Genomic DNA, 19,060 nt, shown 5'->3' on the forward strand with positions numbered 1-19,060 from the left:
GAGAGGTGCACACCAGCACATGGGGGGCATTCCCCGTGTTTTCTTCCACTCGTCCACGTTTAGCTGCTTCCATTGGGGTATCTTCATCCATCGGGGCTCCTGGGCCACAAGGACGATGCTAGCAGTGCCCAAGGGGTTAACCCAAGTCTGCTTCCTAGCTCCGGCATGGAAAGGCTCTGGCTTGACATGAAGAGAGAAATTTTTGAAGGGTTATTCCCCTTCCCAGGCCCTGGCTGTTATCTGCAGGCTGACAAAACGCCTGGAACGCAGAGACCCGCTGGACGTTGACCTGGCTGCGCCGAGCTCAATTAGCCAGGGCTATCTGATTGGACTGGACGCAGCCTAATTAGTTTTGGATTTGAACCAGGAATTCAAACCCAAATGCCGCTCGCAGGCAGAGCATCCTTCGCTGCAACCCGCCTCGGGGAAAGGCTTCCCCGGGCCTCTTCCCTGCCCTGGGAAGGGGGAGCCACCCCCAGCCTGTCCGTCTGTCCGTCCATCCCTCCTGCCAGCCTCATAGATGGCACCTGGGGGGGAAAATCTCGGGGTGGGGACGAAGCTCCCCTCCTGCCCAGCGCCTGCTGCTGAGCCCTGGGGGTCACGTAAGCCCGGAGGCAGCTTTTGCTCTGGAAGCGCAGCGCGCGCTGTCTGGCGGCCAGCAGGAACTCGCTTGTAGCGAAGGCGAGCTGGCTCTGGCAGCTGCCTTCCCTATCTCGTCAGGCGCCTTCCTGCGGCACGTAGGCACCCAGTTCTCAGGCTCCTTCCCCCGGACCTCCAGCGGCGGTGGACGAAGCGGGTGGCACGGCCCCGAGGCATTCGGCTCGCTCCGGACAGAGCTCTGCTTGGCGCTGGGTGTGGGGATGGAGCTGGCGTGGTGGGACGGGGCGGCAGCTCGAGCGCCCCAGGATCCTTGGCTCACCTCGGGTTTCCAGCTTTGTGCGCTCTTCCAGCATTAAACACGGGAATGGTGGTGGGAAAGGACCCCCAGGGCTCTGTTCTCCAGCCCCGCAGAACAGGGAGGGGGACACTTCTGCAAGGAGAGCTGGAAAACGGTGTTCCCACGGGCTGCCCCCGTGGCTCCCGGCCTCGCCGTCACCTGCTGCGATCCGATCCAGCTTCCCCCACCACAGAAAACCAGTTAGAGCCTCCTGGAAAACCAGTTAGCGGCGTTGCCTTTCCCTGCCCACGGCAGAGCCATGTTGGGGTGTTACGATGCCAGCTGCACGCTGGCGGCAAGCACCAGTGCCAGCCGCGCTGGATCAATTAAAGCCCGTTATGCCAAGGGAATGACTGTAATTATCTCAAATCGGGATTAATGCACGCGCACAGCCCCGTAACACAATCCGTCTGGCCGCCGCTTTGCGGGCTGTCGTTGCTGGGAGCTGGCCGCAGGAGGGGCTCCGCCAGTCGCGGCCGTCTGAGGTCTTGGGGTTTTTCGGTTTTTGGGGTTCGGCTCATCCCAGATGTCCCGCGGGGAGGATCCCGAGAGGTGCCCGGCCACACTGCTGAAGGGTTAAGGCTGTGCAGTGCTCGGGTGCTCGCGTTACCCCTGGAGCTGCCTCACCCCTGCTGCTGTAAGCGATCTGTTTGCAGGAGGGGAGGGTGCGTGCCGAGCCCAGGGCTGGGCAGGGGGAGCTGGGGAGAGCTGGGCTAGGTTTGCCTTCGGTTTGTTGGACCAGGCCAGGTGTGCAAACCCTCCTCGAGCAGGACCCCGCGCTTCTTGTCCTCCGTGGGAGCCGGGCAGCCCCAGCAGCATCCTCCCCTTCAGCCAGCATCCAAAGCAGGATGCTCTCGAGCCAAGAGCCCCCTCAGCCAGAGCTCTCAGCCCGGCTGCGTCGTGCTCTTTTCCTTCTTTTCTCCCTTCCCTCTTTGGAGAGGAGGATTTGGGGTTTGGTGCGGGCGTTCCCCGCCCCCAAAACACGGAGGCAGGTGAGGGGCCGCTTGCTCTGTCACCTCTCCGTGCACCGGGGGAGCAGGGGGGACAGAGGGGGCAGAGGCGATGCCCAGCACGTGCCAGGCACACAGCTCGTTGTCGTGGTCCCCGGGGGGTTCAGCAGGAGACGAAACTTCTCCTTTTCTCTGCTGGAGCGAGCCTAATGCTTTCAAGCTCCCCTTGCGTCTCTCTCTGGATCCTGCTTGGTTTTTCATAGCTCAGAGCGTAGCACCCCCTCAAGGACAATTAGATCACTTCCAATTTGCCCGTAAGCCCATAAAACTGCAATTGAATGTAATTAAAAGGCCATAATGAGCTTCAGCAACCTGCGGGACCACTGCGCTTTCGCTCTCACCGTGCTCCTGTCGGAGAACGGGACGAAGTCAGGAGGGGATGCGAAGGTCAGCATTTGCTGGGGAGGATGAGGATGAGGATGAGGACGGCTCCTCGGCCAGCAGGGCCCTGCTGGGATGGGCCGGGGGGGAGCACCCTCGTGCCACCGTGTGCCCACTCTGGTGGTACCCATCGGGGAGGGCAGGGGGCTGCAGGGTCCCCTGGGCGCAGCCCTGCGTCCTCACCGGAGCTTCTTCCCCCTCCCTTGGCAGCTTTTGCTGCCATTCTGGCTGCACTGATGGGCTAGGGGACGATAGCAGCGACGGGGGCTCAGCCCTTGCGCTTCGGTGCTGACGTCTGGGTCCCCAAACCTCCTTTTCGGGGGTGCCGGAGCCTTCCCGTGGCATGTTTGGGCGGCGAGCTGGGCTGGGGCCACGTGCCAGCCCCGGCTCCTGCGCCCCAAAGCGCGTGGGGCTGCCTCTGCCCGCGACGGCACGAGCTCCGAGGAGCCGCCACGCCGAGTCCTCCTCCAGGGAAGCCCCGGCGGCCCCGCTGCCTTCCCGGCGCCCTGGCAGCCGGCACTGGGCTGCCCCCTCTCACTGCCTGGTCCTGCGGCGGGTTCCCAGGCAGTAAATTAGGGGCGCCGACAGCCGCCCAGAGCGCACTGTGAGCGCAGGGACAGCGCCGGCCCTCCAGGGCTGAAACGGGAGCCTGCAGTTTCTCAGGGCTGTTGTGACATCTTTGCACAAGCGTGTGATTGAGTCACATTTGCTGTCTCAGCAGAATCCCTTGTTTGCCTGGGTGCACCCCTCCTTCCCTCCCCCTCCGCCCCCTCCCAGGCTCGGGCAGAGCCCGCAGCCCGCTGTGCCCCCCCCCCCCGGTCCCCCCCTTCCTTTCCCTGGCAGGGACCCCTCACACTTTCCATCTGGCACGCTCGCCCGCTTGCTCACGCTTCCTGCTTTCGCCTCCTCCACCCACGGCACCCGCGGAGGAGGGCGCAGAGGCTGCCCCGTGTGTGTCGTTGTGGGGGGGCCGGGGGGGGGGGGGATGCGAACCGAAATAAACTGGGGGGGCTGCCACGGGTCCCCGCGGGTGGCAGGGGCCGGGGGCGCAGCGGGCAGGAAGCCGGGGAGGGCTCGCGCCGGAGGAAGAGGCGTTGGTAAGCGTTTCCTCCGGTGACACGGCGGCTCGCGGGGAGAGCTGCTTCTGGAAAATTCCTCTCCGAGTCCTCCCCCCTCGGGGACGGGGACGGCCCCCACGGGCTCGTGGCTGGGCCGGTGGCTGCGGGAGCCAGGCTGCGCTCTCACGGGGCTCCCGGGAGGGCGCGGGGGGGGTGGTTTAAGGCAAAGAAAAGGTGTAAAATGAGCCCTGCTGAGGACGAGGTGAGGATGCTTGGGCAGTCCAGGGGGGCTCCAGCAGAAAATGGGGTGCGAGCGGGCTGAGCTTCCCCCAGCGGGGACCCAGTGGTGCTGCGGGGTGGGCTACCGAAACCTGTGAGCGTTGGCGAGCCCTTGCTCACCCCCAGCGAGGTGGGAGGGGAGGGCTGATGCTGCGTCCGGAGGGCAGAGGAGAGAGTTAATGGGATGGAGATGGAGTGGTTCCGCCTCAGAGAGCCCAAGCCCCCTGCTCGCTGTGGCCCACGGTGGGATGCTCTGGGGCTTCTTCCCCTTGGTACGCTCAGGGGGAGAGCAGAGGCTGCACCGAGAGGGGATGCGCAGGGTGCGATGGAGAAGCTGCTCGTGGGCGCTGTGATTTCACGCCGTAAGGTGAAACACGGGTTGGAGGCAGCGTCTGGCATGTACAGGGCCAGGTAGGCAGCGCTGCCCCCCACGGGGGTGCTGTGAGCCTCCTCCAGCCTGGGGAAGCCCGGCAAGGAGACCCCAGGGGGGTCCCAAAGCCCCAGGACGCACCCCTGCCCCGTCTGGTTTTGCAGGGGCCTGTGGCTTTTGGTGGGAGGTCAGGGCCGGAGTGTGGCTTTGAGGTTGTAGTTTGGTCAAAGTGAAAGCCTGCAGCGAGGAGGAACCCACCCAGAGCAGAGAGCAGCCGAAACCGAGCTGCTCGCCCCTGGGGGAAAGCACCGAGCGCGGCTGCGGAACCGCTCCGGGACCCCAGGGCGCAGAGGCCAGCCGTGATTTCCTAACACCCGCCAGAAAAAACCATCTACGTGTGCTCTCCCGTGCGCAGACGTAGAGAGGGCCTGGAAGAAAAAAAGAGATCCAAGTGACTTTTTGGTGAAACCACGCCACTGCAGCAGCTGGGGCCTTACAGAAACGCCCGATGCCTCTGGTCCCTTGGTGCCAGGGGTGCTGGGCTGGCCCCAGGGCGCACGGTGCAGGGCATCTCCAGAGCCTGCCCACGTCCAGCCCTGTTGGCATTTGTAGGGGCTTCGCTCTTGCTCCATCCCCCTGCACAGCCGAGTGAGCTGCTGAGAGTTTCCTTAGGTGCAAAACCACCGGGTGTTTCGTGCTGTGGGCGTTTATTGTCCTTCCTGGTCGGCTTCTTCTTCTTGCAAGCTCTGAGCGGAGGTCGCAGAGCTCCAGGGCGGGTGGCCCAAAGGTGCCCTGGCCTTGGTGCCTGGGGAACGTCGCGGGACGGGACCGATCCTGGGGAGCAGCAGGCTCAGGACGGGCAGGGACGTGGCCGTTCCCAGCCACGCTGGTGTAAATTCAGAGCAAACTTACTCCAGAGTGTAGGCCGGGGCTGTTTAAAATCGTGTGCTGCAAACACGCTCTCTTCCGTCTTTGGGAGCGCTGTCCCTTTTGGGGACAAAAGCGAGGACCTGACCTCTTGTGGTCACTGCATTCCCATGGCGGTTTTCAGGTGGGAGATGGGGTCAAAGCCTCAGGTCCTGCCCGGACACCTCCACGGCTGAGGTTCCTGGGGTGGAAGGCGCTAGGAAATTTCTGCACCGCTTTTGAGGGATAAGAGCAAACGGGCAGGGATTTCCACTGCCGAGTGCGTTCAGGGAAACTCGCCACCCGCAGAGGCACCAGAAGAAGGAACAGCACTCGGCACGTTGCATTTCCTTGCGGGTTCCCGTGCGTTTGGCTGTCGGGGCTTTGCACCTGGCCAGCACCGGCTCCAGGGAGGAGGTTTCCAAAAGCCTGGTCCCTGCTGCTGGTCCTCGCCCCTCTCCGAGCGCGGCCCCGCAGCACCGAGGGCTGCGCTGCGGAAGGGAGCGGCCACCCAAATTTAGAATTTCCTGCTGTGCAATACCCAGAATTGATCTTCTTGCTGATTAAGGAGGAAGAGGTGCTGAGAAAAAAAAAAAAAAAATAGCGGAAGCCCGGGGGTGTGGGCGCCTTTCCGAATCTCAGCCGGCCTCAGCTGGGGCTCTCCCCCCGGCTCGGGCACATGCCTGGCTCCGACACCTCGGCCACAGAGAAGTGCGGCCGCTTCTCCTCTTGGTGACTCAAGAAACGGCTTTGAGCTTCCCCTCTGTCAGGAGCAGAGCGCCGAGCTTCTGCGTCAGCTCCCGGGATAGGCTAGAAAAGGTTTTCCAGCAGAGCTAGGTCACTGTAGTTTTACTGGCAAAGCCTCTTAGGCAGAAATGAAGATTATACTGGCGAAAGCTTCTGCTGGTACAGTTTATTCTGGTACAAAGGAGCTATCCTGGGAAAAAAATCACCCCTGTGCTGTTGTAATTGTTTCTGCTCTGGGATGTTTTGTGGGCTAGGAAGGTTCAAGTCACCGCTCTTCTGGATGCTGCAAAGCTCCTGGGCTGCTTAAGACGGCGGAGCAGCAGCACTCTGATGAGAAACGCAGCGCTGGGGGGTAAATGCGAGAGGAAAGCACTGCAGGGAGCGGGAAACGCGGTCCCGGGGGCTGAAACCTGCCCGTGGGGGCCGCATCCAGACGAGCCCCGTGGGAAACTTGTGGCACAAATTCGGGATTTGTGCTCGTGGCCCCGGGCACGCTGAGGGGATGGAAAATAGCGGAGAAGCTGCGGAGGGACATGTTGTACTCGTCCGCTCTGAGCGGCCAGTGCCACGGGATGAGAACGGGGACAAATGTTTTAGGGAGATGTTTTCTTGCCTTATTGAAAATTAATAGTAGTGAAGGCCTGGCGCCAAGCCAGGAGGATGGAAAAAAAAAAAATTACAGGGAAGGTTGATTGAGCGGCCGAGATGCTAGCCCGGGTCTTGCCGTCCCTGGGATCTATTCCGGGCTTTGGCTCCGATTTCCCTCGTGACCTTGGGGAAGGTCGCGGACGCCGTGCCCCGCTGGTGCCGGCCGGGTGCCTCCTCGGCCTCTGCTTCCTTCTGCCCCTGCAGAAATGGGTGTCACGGAGCGGGCTGGAGGCTTTTTTGTGCCTCACTTTCCCCACCTGTGAAGCAGGGGTGGTGGCACCCAAAAGCGGTGTTGTGGAGGGCTGCGGTGAGCACCCTGCTGGCCAAAACCAGGGTCGAGCTCCTTGTCTCGAGACCGGATCGCTCCCTGCAGAGGCTGGAGCTGAAATAAGTTCCTCGGCCAGAGCTGAAATAAGTTCCTTGGCCACGGAGGAGAGCCGAGAGCACACACACCGCTCCGTGACCCCACCGCTGTCGGTGGAGCACGTGGGCTGCCCTAAAGGTCTTCTTCTTTGGGAAAATTCCCCTCCGAATTCTGTGGCTCGCGGGTTCATTGTTGAGAGAAGGAAAAGAGCTTCACTGCAAATTCCTTAGCTGCTGAACAGCGCTCGTTTCTGATCTCCCAACTGCCATGGGGCATCTTATAAGATATATAGAGGTCGTTGTGTTTAAACAAAGGACGCACAGAGAAAATAGCTGCAATTTATGGGTGCGGCAGGAGGGGAAATGCTTAGAGAACTTTTTTTTTTTTTTTTTTTTTTTTGTATTTAGAAACAAGCACGGAGTTTATTTTGGTCAAGAGAGAGTCACACACAACAGCTTCATACGGCAAAACTCCGCAAGAAAAATGAAAAGTCTCACACTGCTTGAGCCGAAATGGCGCCGGGGAAAAAAACCTCCCCGGTTTGCTCCAGCCTGAGACCTTCAACCTGGGTGGTTTTTTTTGCTTGAGTTTGTGGAGATGAAGGATTGTTTCCTCAGCCTGGCTGTCAGGATTTTAGCATCCTAGAGAGCAGTCCTGCGTGGAAATGCAGCTGCTAGCCGCGGGGTGCCCAGAGCCATGTCTCATCCTTGCTCTCCTGCCCGGTTTTCCTCCAGCCGGGTGCGCACACGAGGGCTGCATCAGAGGCAAACGCTCCCCACCGCTGTGACGGGGAAGCCTTTGGGTGAGAAGAGAAAAATTCCCGGTGCTCAAGGGGTGCCTCAAGTCACGGCGCTCTGCTCCAGACTTCGGAACATTCTCCTATGGGATTTGGGTGAAAACACACCCAAACGCACGCCCGTGCCTAAAGCACTTCTCCGCGGCGTGCAGGGTTCCTCCTCCCCGCCTCTCCTCGTGGTTTTTTTTTTTTTTTGCTGCCTGGCCGGGTTTCTCCACGCCAGCCCTCGGCAGCACACCCAGTTCCTCAGTGGGTGCCGGGGAATGCGCCTGCCTGGCGGGGAAGCGCGTAAACAGGATGGGTGCGGGGGGCCGGGCGGGGGGCGCGGGCCGGGGAGCTGCTCCCCCCCTGCTCCAGGGGACCTTATTTCGGGAGAGGTGCCGGGACAGCGGCTCGGGCCCCGCACGTGCTTCGCTTTCTGATGTGCTCAAGTAGGCACGGGCTGGTCGCCAGTAACCCGCCCCTGACCTCGCCTGCTTCGCTGCCTGAAATATTGAGGAGATGGGAAAGGCACGGCCGTGGGGCGCTTCCTTTCCTCCGCCGCCAGGTCAAGTGCCTGCTTCCTCCGTGCACCTTTGGGGCCGGGGACCCGGCGCATCCATCCTCAGATTTATCCCGGGGCATCTCCAGCCCCGTCCATCGCCTCGCTCCACAGCAGCTGGTGTTGGTGTGGCTCCTCCGGAGCAGGGCTGGCGGGGTCCCTGTTCCCAGACGCACAGCCCGCGGCAGAATAAACTTCACCCTTTGCCCCCTGCCCCCTGGGAGTGAAGGACAGGAGCGCAGCCCGCATCCCGAGTCCCCGGAGCACATGGCGGTTGCAAGCCCTGCTCCACGTCCTATAAAAAACCCCGAAAGCAGAGAACTGGGAAGCACGGCCCTGATGTGCTAAACCCCAGGACCAGACCCCGAAACCTGGAGGAATTTCCCGGGGTTCCTGGTGTGCCGCACGCACGTCATCCGGCCGCGGGTGACGCGAGGGCCGGCGGTTATCTTATATCAACATCCTGCGAGAGCCGACGTGAGGCCAGGCCCCCGGGGACCGTGGGCCATGTCCGTGGGGACGTGTGCCAGGACGGTGGCACCGGGCTGGGTGCTGTGTCTGGGCACGTGGCCCCTCTGCCTGGCCGAGACGATGGGACTGCCGTGCAGAGGGCGCTGGATGTGTCCCTGCTTTGGAGCCTAATCCCCATTTTTTGCATCCAAGCCCCCTTCACCTTGGGGATCCCGTTTCTGGCATTTATCAGGGAGTTTAAGGAATTACCCGCGCAGGGAGCAAGCCTCTCTCCTGGCAGGTGTAATCCTGTGATGCTTACAAGGGGGGGGAGGCGCATGGGGTCCTGCCGGGGGTGGCTGGGCCGTGTGGGGGGCCGTGCGCCTTGGGGGGGCTCGATGCCAGGACAGCACGGCTCCAAGTGGCAGTGCCCTGAGCCCTCGGGGGTCTCTCGTGCCTCAGCTGGGGCCAAATCCAGTAATGCTGGAAGGGAGGTGCTGGGCAGGAGGTGCGAGCACGTGGGGTGCAGCGGTGTGATGCTGGGGGCCGTGATGGGTGCTGGGGGCCGTGATGGGTGCTGGGTGCACGGTCTTGCAAGAGGAGCATCGTGGCCTTGCTGGGCCTCCCGTGGTGGGGTTTTCCCCCCGATCGGTGATGTCCTGGGCAGATTGCTGGTGCTGGGCTCGCTGGGGTCCATCCGTGCAGTGCTTGTAGTGCGTTGCTTAACCCCCCGCCCCGCATTTCCCTCAGTAACTTCGGGGGCCTGCAGCCAAAAGCAGCAGCTCCCCGGGAGCAAACCCCGCATCCAGGTGCTTGCCCCTCTCTGGCTGCACGTTTGCAGGGCAGCCCGGGGGTCCCGGGGGGCTCCCACAGCCCCACCGCTCACCGCCCGTCCACCCCCCTGCCTCCCGTCAGCCCCCCCTGCACCCCCCCGGGGGGCCACGAGCCTGCCCCCTTCCTCGCCCAGGATTGTTTTGCAAGCAGCGTGACAGGATGAGGAGGAAATGTGCCAGGAACGGCTCCATGTCTCCTCTCCAGAGAGAATCGGCGGCTATTTTTAAATGCCCCCCCCCCGCTTCCCGCCCCCCCCTCCTGCTCCCCCGGGACGGCTGAGCCGGTCGGACACAGAAACCCTACCGGCCTCTGCCGTGCAAACCCCCCCCGGCACCACCACCCTGGTTTTTGGGGTGCTGCTGGGGTCCCCGCCGTCCCGTGCCTCGAGCACCCCCGTTAGATCCGATTTGGGGTGTATTATGGGGTGGGATGGGGGTGCTCCGTTACTGGGGGTGATGCTGCCTCCGGGCAGAGGCTAGGGCTGGGTACAGAGGGTGAAGGAGGAGGAAGGCAGTGACAACTGTGTCTGGAGGCTCTCTGTGTTGAATTTGGGGTCCTGCAGCACCAGGGGATTTTGGAAGCAGGGCAGAAGGAGTTTGGGGGTGTCGGGAAGCAGCTGGGGGGCCGGCTGCACGGGGCTTGCTGCGGTCAGAGCCTGCGCCGGGCTGGAGACTGAAACCCCGCTCTCTTCTTCCTCTCTTACAGATTTCTCAAACCAAGTCAATTCCACGTCCCTGAACTCCCCCACCAGCCGGGGGCCCATGGCCACCCCATCCCTCCACCCGTCCATCGGGCCGGGCATCGGCTCCTCGCTGGGCTCCCCGGGTCAGCTCCACTCGCCCATCAGCACCCTGAGCTCGCCCATCAATGGCATGGGGCCCCCCTTCTCCGTCATCAGCTCCCCCATGGGCCCGCACTCGATGTCCGTCCCCTCCACGCCCAGCCTGGGATTCGGCACCAGCAGCCCGCAGGTAAGGGGAAAGTGGCGGGGACGTGGCCGCTGCTCGTTTATCGGGGCAAGGGCATAGGCAGGGGGGCCTGATCCTGCCCTGCTCCTGGCCCCGTTGTTCTGCCCAGGCGAGCACGGGGAGCAAAACCCCCTTGCAGACATCCTCGGAGATGCGGGCAGGCGCCGAAGGGTGGCAAAAAGCAGAAGCCCAAGGGGGAAATGAAGCCGAGGCGCCCTGCTGCTCCGGCAGGGTGGGGGGGACCTCAGGGGCGCAGGGCTGGATAACAGCCATCCATCCGTCAGCTGCCATCGCCTGTCCCCTGCGGTCCTGGCTGCGAGTGAAACGGGAGCAGGGACTGCCCCTGGGTCTCCTGGGGATGGGCTGAGCTCAGGCAGGGGCCGGAGCCCCCCTGGCGCTGCCCTGTCCCCTCCCCGGGACCCCCCACGTCCCCTCTTGGTCTCCAGTCCCCAAGGCACGCACCGGGGGGCTCCCCTGCCCGCTGCCCCTCTTGCCCCTCGCGGAGGGAGGAACCGGTGTTGGTTGGCTGAAGATTATGTAAAAAAACCCTCCAACTACGGAGAGATAAGCTCTTTTTAAAAATAGCAGGATCGGGGAGAGCTGGCCAGCCCCCGCCACCTGTTGCTGGCTGCTCGCACGTTATATGTTTAGTAAAAGGGCAGATTAAGGAATTGGCTACCACCTGCCACTCACTGCTGGTTTATTTATTCCGAGCCCTCTCCGGGAGTCGAGCACCTGCCGGCACCTTTATTTTTAAATATTGGCCTGATTTATTTCCAGCAATAACGGGTCTTTCTGCCCAGGGCCGGGGAGGGACGTGCTGTGCCGGCAGCGTCAGCCATCCCCGGGGCTCCCTCGGGATCCAACGCACCCCACACCAGAGGGAGGTGGCTGGGAGGTGGCTGTGAGCTTCCCCCGGGCCGGGTCTGGCCCCTGACCCCATAGAAATGTGGGGAGCTGCCCTTGCTCCGGGTCCCCCAGCCCGGAGCAGGGCCAAGTCCCGTCCCGTGACCAAGGGAAGGGGAACTGAAACGGCTCCTGGGAAGGGGCAGCGAGAGCCAAACGAGCAGGGAGAGCATCAAAAGGGTGGGGAAGGAGCGGGGAGGGGAGAGGCGAAGCAGCGCACGAGGGAGATGCAACTGGGGAGGAAGCGGGGAGGAAGGGGGCGACGCGGCCCCGGCTTCGATCGAAAGGCGCGGTTTGGTTTAGGGGTGGAGGGGCCAGAGGAACCGAAATAAAATGCAGCCACGGGGTAAAAAGGGGAATTGAGAGCGCGGTCAGATGGTGCCGGGGAGCATCCCCGAGCCCAGCCGCGGACGAATCTGAGGTGGTTTTTCCTCGAGGAGGTTTCCAGCCTGATGGCTCCTGCCATCTGTCCCCTGTCTGGGCGCATTAGGGCCCTGCCCGTGGCCCTGCAGCAGGCAGAGGGGCCTACCTGGGCCCGTGGAGGAGCACAGGACGAGGAGGACGAGGTGGAGGAGGTGGAGGAGGAGGAGGAGGAGGAGGCGAAGTGCCGGGGGTAATGAGGCGTGGGGCCCCAGCCGCCTGGTGGGGCTGGCCCTGATGGAGGGTGCTCCGCATCAGATGGCAGATGCCACTTGCCATCAGGCCATGCCTCGTTGCCTCATGGAAGGCAGCAGAGCAGAAGGGCACGGGACGCGCCGGGCGGTGAGGCCTGCCGTGGCTTCCCTCTTCCCCAGCTCCTGCCGGCATCGGGGTGGGAAGGAGCTGTCAGCTCCCAAAATTTGGGCTGCTTTCCCTCTCCCGTTTCGTCCCATGTGAGCAAACCTCGCTCCGACCCAGCTCCTCCAGCCCCGAGCTCTGCACAAGACGTCAGCCTTGACCCCAGGCGTTCCCTCCCTGCCTGGGACCTCGCAGAGCCTCCAAACGCAGCCCAGCAGCTGGGGTGTGAGGCTGGGTGCCCTGCAGGGGGGTCCCAGCACCCAGGGACCCCTCACTGCTACCCGGGGGAGCTTTGGGGAGCTGGGTGCTTGCACAGAGCCGGGCACGTGCCGGCAGAAAGCCCGGGGGCACTTTGCAGTGGGGAGCAAAGCCCCAGCCTGACCAGGAGGCTGTTTACTGGGATTTAACACGTATTTAAGCCCTCTTAAAGTTTCTGGGAAAACCATAAAAAAAGTATTTTCAGTACGAGATGACAGGGAGGGACTTCCCACGCTGGATATTTCTTCCTCTCCCTCCTGCTCTGCTGCTCGCGGGGCATGGCCGGCAGCAGCTCGGGGCGCCCGGGGGCGAGCAGGGAGAGGTCAGGAGCAGGATTAGGCTTCTCCAGAGCTGCTCCCTGCCTTGACACAAGGCTTTTTGTAAATCCGGGGCACTGGAGAAAGAGCGGGGTGTTGTTTTTGGAGGAGGAAGCCTCTGGTTGCCGGTGGAGCAGAGGGGACAGGATTCGGTCCCCGGTGCAGTGAACTAAAAAGGGAAAGGAGAGGAGCCGAGGAGTCCCAGCGCACGGGGCTGCCACGTCATCCGGGAAACAGAGCAGCGGTTCCTGTGGGTCCCCAGCCGCCTTGCCGGGCCGGGGCCGTCCTGCCGGGGGGGCAGAAGCTCGGTGCTGGGGCCGTGCCAGCTCCCCATGGCACGTGCTCCCGGCTCCGCGCCAGCCGCGAGGGGAAGGAGCGGGGCCGGCGCCGGGGCGGCGTGGGAACCCCGCAGCACACGTGGGGCCTCTGCCGAAACTCAGGCGGGTGCTGCAAGAGGAACCGAGGACTTCTCCTCCCAGCCCGGGGCTGACTCAGCCCCGGCGGGCGTCGTGCTGATTCACGGGGGGGGGCGGTGGGACCCCGTTCCCCCGAGGGCTGGGGCAGGGGCAGGGTGCTGTGCTTGCCACGTCTCATTTTGCTCGACACCCCCCGGAGGGATGCTGCTGTGGGATTTTGTGGGCTGCTGGGGCTGGGGGTCGTGGTGGCAAAAGGCTTGTCGTCAGCTGAAGTCCTCTGCCCCAGCTGCAACGTGGCGGTGACAGCGTGGCACCTGGCAAATGGCTCTGTTCCCTAAAAAGTGCTCCAGGGAGTGTTGCTAGAGCCAGTGACCCCAAAACTGTGGAGGGATGTGCCGCTGCAGTGCTCCTGCAGGTAGCTCGTGCCTTCCTCCTTGATGCTGTCAGGCCCCAAAGGGCGATGCTCCTGTCCCCCCCTGCCCCATCGTGGTGGAACCGAACAGCCCCGAGCAGCTGAAAGCCAGGAGCACGGCTCCGGGTCCTGCTGCCTTTGGTTTCCTCATCTGTCACAGGCAGGGCAGGAGAGGCAAACCCTTCACATTTCTCCGGGGGGGGGTTGCCTTGCTCCGCTCTGCGGTTATCAGTCAGCTGCCTGCCAAATATTCCCCACCAGCCTGGAGACTTGAAAGTCAGAGGAACGGCTGCGCTCGTCTAATTGACAGATCACGAGCCCTGGGACTTCCCTGAATTAATTTGTGACAAGTGCAATTGCCGAGTGTCTCTATTAAGGGAGGAGAAAGACAACAAGGCGAAGCACAAATCCTGCGTATCCCACCTGGATTTAGTACTTGGCAGGGCTGGGGGCTCTGCTGCAGTCCCTGGCACTGCTCCTCGCTGCTGTCTGGAGCTGAACAAGCCTGGCTCCGTGCACCCCAGGGACACGGATAACCCCCACCCGGGCTGGGCAGGCAGCCCTGCTGGGGACCCTGCTGTGTCCCTGGCCCCTCTCGATGGGGCTGAGCAGGGAGGGCATCGTGGCACTGGCATGGAGGAGCATGCAGTAAGGTCTTTCTGATGACATTGTGCATAAAATCTTGTCTAACTCCTGATGCAAAGAAAACCCCCGAGGCTGTGAAGGCACTGATGGCTGCTGAGATGAGGACGCCAGCTTGTAACTCGGAGGCTGGGGCTGTAATTCCGTCCTCTCACACCTTCCCTTCATGCCCCAGTGGGTTGTGAGGGGTGTGCAGCCATGGGGAGAGGCACGGATGGCAGAGCTGGTGTGGATCAGCCCCAGCAGCACAGGTTGCTGTGATAACGCGATGGGTCCCTCTAACATCTCCGTGCCTCAGTTTCCCCCTGTGTATGGGGGGATCACGGGGTCCTGCCTGTGAAATAAACCAGGAATCCTCGCCAGCACCCATGTCCCAGCTGCTGCTTTTAATTCTCCTCTTCCTTCACCGCCTGTCGGGCTCAGCAGGGTCGGGACGGGAGGCGCAGAGCGAGGCTGCCGGCAGGCTGCAGAGCGCAGAGCAGTGTCCCACGCCTGCCAGCTCCGCAAAGCCAGGCCCCGCTGCATCTGGGATCTATTTATTTGCTGCGGAGCTTTCCTTTGGAGAGATAATGCTAAAAGGATATATATAAATTGCAGAGCTAAAGCGCTCGTGTCCTGGCCTTCGTCATCCCTGCAAGTGCTCGCTCCCAGCCTGCAGCTCTCCCACGAACCGTCGCTGCCAAGCATCCTCCCTGCCCTTTATACCAGGGGGATGGCTGGTGAGCACAAGGGGATGCGGGCTGTCCCGTGGTGCTGGGCAGTGCAGAAGGAGCTCAGCCTCGCGTCAATCCACGCTGGAGCATCGCCCGTGGGGCAGGTGCTGGGAGCAAGACCCAGTGTCCCCCTGCTCTGAGCCGGGGCGGCAGACGAGCACCTGGGCTTTGGTCTCTGGCCTCAGGTGCCCAAATCCTCTTGGCTCAGCACTGTGGATGTGGGTTTTAAGCTGTGCTTGTCCCCATTTGAGGATTGTCCCCTACTTCAAACCTAGCCCCCACGTCCCACCTGCTCCCTGCTGAGTGCCCCGCTTTTGTCTCAACAGCTCAACTCGCCCATGAACCCCGTCAGCAGCTCAGAAGACATCAAGCCCCCCCTGGGGCTCAATGGGGTCCTCAAAGTGCCAGCACATCCCTCAGGAACGATGGCCTCCTTCACCAAGCACATATGTGCCATCTGCGGGGACAGGTCTTCAGGTAAGGCTGGTCCCTGCGCCGGGCGGTGCTGCTGCCCTGGATGAGCACAGCGAGGGTTTGCATCGTGGCTGGGGCACACGGGGACAAAAAAAACCCTGTACAAAAGCCTCCCCAGGCTGTCTGCTCTCGGGCAGGCGCTGACACGAGCCAGGTGAGATGTCCTTGGTGCAGCTCTTTGACCTCTCCATTTTTCATCATGCCCTGACAGTAACAAGAGAAGTAAACGATTTGTCCGGCTCCTTGGGGGAACAAATCCCCCAGGTCACAGCTTAGCCAGCGGTGTTTTATCCTCGGCCCTAAGCAGTGCTGCCCCTCTCAAGGCCAGGCATTAGCTGAGCGTCCCTCTCTCCGCATCCTTTGATCCGTAGCTGGTCTCATCACATAGCACCAGATAAAAAGATGTGCTTCGCATGGAGCCTCCCCACTCATGGGAGATAAAGATGTGCTAATTCCCTTTATTCTCATGCTATTTTAAAAGCTTTCTGCTCCGTAAGTGCTCTGGCGTCTAGGTTTTGAGGTCCTTGGGGACACCTCCTTGCTCTGTCGGGCTCAGAGGCTGGAGGAGGCACGGGGGCGCGTGGTGGAGCGGGCTGAGCCTCGTGTGCGTCGGGGGGTGTCCAGGGGAAGAGGGGGGATAGGGACATGCCCCCATTTTTGCTGTACTGCATCTCCCTTGGTTTAATTCAGAAATGGTGGGGGCTTTTTCTGGCTTTTTGTGCAGGGGCTGAAGCCCCTGGAGGGCATCTTGATGGTGAAGTGAAGGCAAAGCCGCTGCTCTTTAGCTCATGGTCACTGTGCCAAGAAGCTTTTGCTTCCCCCAGGCACTGCCCTGGGCAGAGCTGCAGGTCCCTGGGGCATCTTTGGGCCCCCGGGACCCTCGGTGCATCCCCTAACCCGAGTCGCATCCCCCCCCCGGCAGGTAAACATTACGGGGTGTACAGCTGCGAGGGCTGCAAAGGCTTCTTCAAGCGCACGGTGCGGAAGGACCTGACCTACACGTGCCGCGACAACAAGGACTGCTTGATCGACAAGCGCCAGCGCAACCGCTGCCAGTACTGCCGCTACCAGAAGTGTCTTGCCATGGGGATGAAGCGAGAAGGTAAGGCAGAGAGAGCCTGGCCCGGGCACCCAAGGGTGCTGTGTGTCCTGCAGGCACCTGTCCTTCCTCAGGAGGCTCCTGCACGCTGCCGGGGAGCTTGCTCTCCTCGTTTTGTAGTGGTTTTACACCAGAAAATGCACCAAGAGCTTCCCTTTCCCCATAGAACCCCATCAAACATTGGTGAGAAAGCTGTCGGGGCACGTTTTGGGTGACAAACGGTGCCGCCTGGCTTTGCCTTTCCATCCTGTGCAGCCCGGGATGCTGAGCCCTGCAAACCCCGAGCTGGGCAGGGGATGTTGTGCAGACAAAGAGCCCACGGTTAACGTGCTGCTGCCTCGCCGCCGTGCCGGGAGAGGCTCCCGCAGCTGGTGCATCCCAGCGGCTCGCTGTTTATCTTTCGCACCTCTCACGGGGCGGCTGGGGGGGTGAGGGGAGTTATCGCCCTGCTCGGCTGCCTGCGGACACGGCCTCGGCTCAGGGCTCCGCTGCCCTAACGCAGAAACATTCCCTAGCAGTAGCGATACTGTGTTTTTTTTTTTCCTTACTGGGAGGATAAAGGAAATTCAGCTTTGTAAAAAGATCTCCCTTACCCTTACTGGAATTTAAATGTAGGATCTAAAACTCCCTGGCAGGGCTTCTCTTCAATGCTCTTTTTAAACGCTGACTGCACCTCTTTCAAACTGCTGGCAGAATAGGCTTTTAGCAGAAGCGATTTGAAAATGACCCCTCGGTGCTGCTCAGGTCTCTGGTGCCTTCTCCCCTTACACCTTCCGAGCACCCTGGCCTGGGGCGGGCAGGCAGAGCCCTTCCTCTGCCCGCTGCAGTGAGCGGTGCTCCTGACATGTCCTTTTGGAGAGCTCTTGGTCTTGTCCCAAGCACGAAATGCATCCCTGCCCTTCCTGGCCCCAAGGAGTTTCATCCTTTGGAGATGAGAAACATGGCTTTCTGGCCCAAACAGCGATGGGTTGTGCACGGGGAGGTGGCTCTGCCACGTGTGGCTGCAGGCAGACGCCTAGTTTGATGGAGCAGTGTGGTTTGAGGGGGTGGACGTGATGGCAACGCGTTGCGTTTGTTAGGAACATGATGCACGGCGGGTACCTGCGAGAGACACCCCTGGGTGTAGCATGGGGTGCTCCTGGCTGCCTCCCCGCTGTCACCCCCAGCAAATATTCATTTGAGAGAGGGTTTCTCCGTGGCAAACTTCTCCTTGGAGAAGAAAACTGGTGCGCACAAGGGCAGAGGGGGTGAAGCCCGCTCGGACCCCCAGGACGCACATCCAGGAGAAGTGCACGGAGACAAGTGGCTGCATGGCAGGTCACGGCAGGGCTGCAGGCAGGTCGTGGCGCAGGGGAAAGGCAAAACCCTACAGACAGATCCACCTGGGCAGAGCCTGTGGCCATTTGCGAGCCTGCTCGTCTCCTTCCCCTCGGCTCGCCCGCGCTGATCTCCTGTCATCGGGCACCTGCCTCGTGCCTACCATTAGCAGGGATTGCATGGGCAGCACCATTAAAATTATAGCCCTATTAATTAATTTCTAAGTGGCGGTGGAATTCCCCGGGGAGCGCGTACAGTAGGAGGACTCTATTAATTCATCTTGATTAACATTATCACAATGAATACCGAATGAATTCGTAACGATCAGCCAATTATTTAAAAGTGTGACAGATGGGATCTTCATAACTCCACAAGTGCGCTCAGGCGGTGCTGGCTGATCTGCTGCCGGCAGTGCACAAGGAGAGCTCTGGAGAAGGGGAAAATCCCGGTGTGTTGGCAGCCAGTGGGTGTTTGGGGTAAAACCCCCGTGTAGGGAAAGCTGGGATAACTGCCCTGGTTCCCAGATGAAGATCTCTCCTGTTATAAGCCTGGCAGTTCAGCGTCTCCTGCCAGGTTTGGAAATGTCCCAGGGCTGTTTTAGACCTGAAAGAGAGAAGTTGGAGCTTGCTATGCTTTGGTTTCGAGAAGCTCCCAGATTTCACATGGGATTACCCACCTGATGTGCCAACAGAATATCTCCTTCCCATTACATCCATCCCAGCTCACTGCTGTCCTGCAGGGCCAGCCAGCAGCCTTGGCCTTATCCTTACAGCAGCCCCGCTGTCTCCACGCCGCCTGTCTTTTGGGGAGCAGCTTTGGGCTAAATCCTGCGCGGTAATTCCTTTTGCCCAGATGCTCGCCTACAACAAAGCTGGCTTTTTATCCTCTGGTGTAAACTGTTACATCTTTTAAGTAACAGCCGGGGTAATGGGCCTCATTTCCTTAAAAAATATCTTGCTCTGGAGACCTAATTTATAGCTACATAAATGCATACCAGACTCCTGCTGGGAAAGTCTCTCTCCTGTAGCCCAAAGGTATTTGGATGTCGTGGAAGTGCAGTAAAACCCTCTAAACTAAGGACTAAGAGCTCTGGTGAAGAACTAAAACGCATCCTGTGTGGCAGCGAGCGCTGCTGTGACCTGCAGAGCCACACTGGGAAGATGAGGGCTGAAGGGCTTGCACAAAAACCCTGTGCAAGGAGGGTTAAAAGGCTCCTTACGTAGCTGATGGGTTGTTTAAAGCTGCTCCCAGCACCCGGGGAGCTCCAGGTGCTTGTGCAAAGGGCAGCCGGACCCTAACCACGTGCTCCAGGGGGGATCCCTGGCCAGGGCAGGGGAGGCAGCGTGCCTGCGGTGGAGGGAATTTGGGATGTGCTCCTGGAAGGACAGGGCGCTGCTTCTGTGCCGGGAGCCTTTGCGGTTCCAGCCAGGTCTGGGGGAT

The 19,060-nt window shown here is 61.3% G+C and overlaps 1 protein-coding gene across 2 annotated transcripts in view; it reads left to right on the forward strand.

Annotated features, from left to right (window-relative positions):
* Positions 1–19,060, forward strand: part of RXRA (retinoid X receptor alpha) — a 99,002-nt gene that overhangs the window by 54,365 nt on the left and 25,577 nt on the right. The window contains exons 1-4 of one of the 2 annotated variants that reach the window (XM_040531057.1): positions 3,306–3,425; positions 10,027–10,292; positions 15,057–15,207; positions 16,127–16,306. In XM_040531057.1, the coding sequence (XP_040386991.1) occupies positions 3,314–3,425; positions 10,027–10,292; positions 15,057–15,207; positions 16,127–16,306 (709 nt within the window). In that variant the 5' untranslated portion in view covers positions 3,306–3,313. Of the gene's footprint in view, positions 1–3,305; positions 3,426–10,026; positions 10,293–15,056; positions 15,208–16,126; positions 16,307–19,060 lie in introns of those variants that run through there. The other variant, XM_040531058.1, reaches the window with a different exon arrangement.

The sequence above is a fragment of the Cygnus olor genome, chromosome 19 (genome assembly GCF_009769625.2).
Source record: "Cygnus olor isolate bCygOlo1 chromosome 19, bCygOlo1.pri.v2, whole genome shotgun sequence".
NCBI classification, from domain to species: Eukaryota; Metazoa; Chordata; class Aves; order Anseriformes; family Anatidae; genus Cygnus; species Cygnus olor.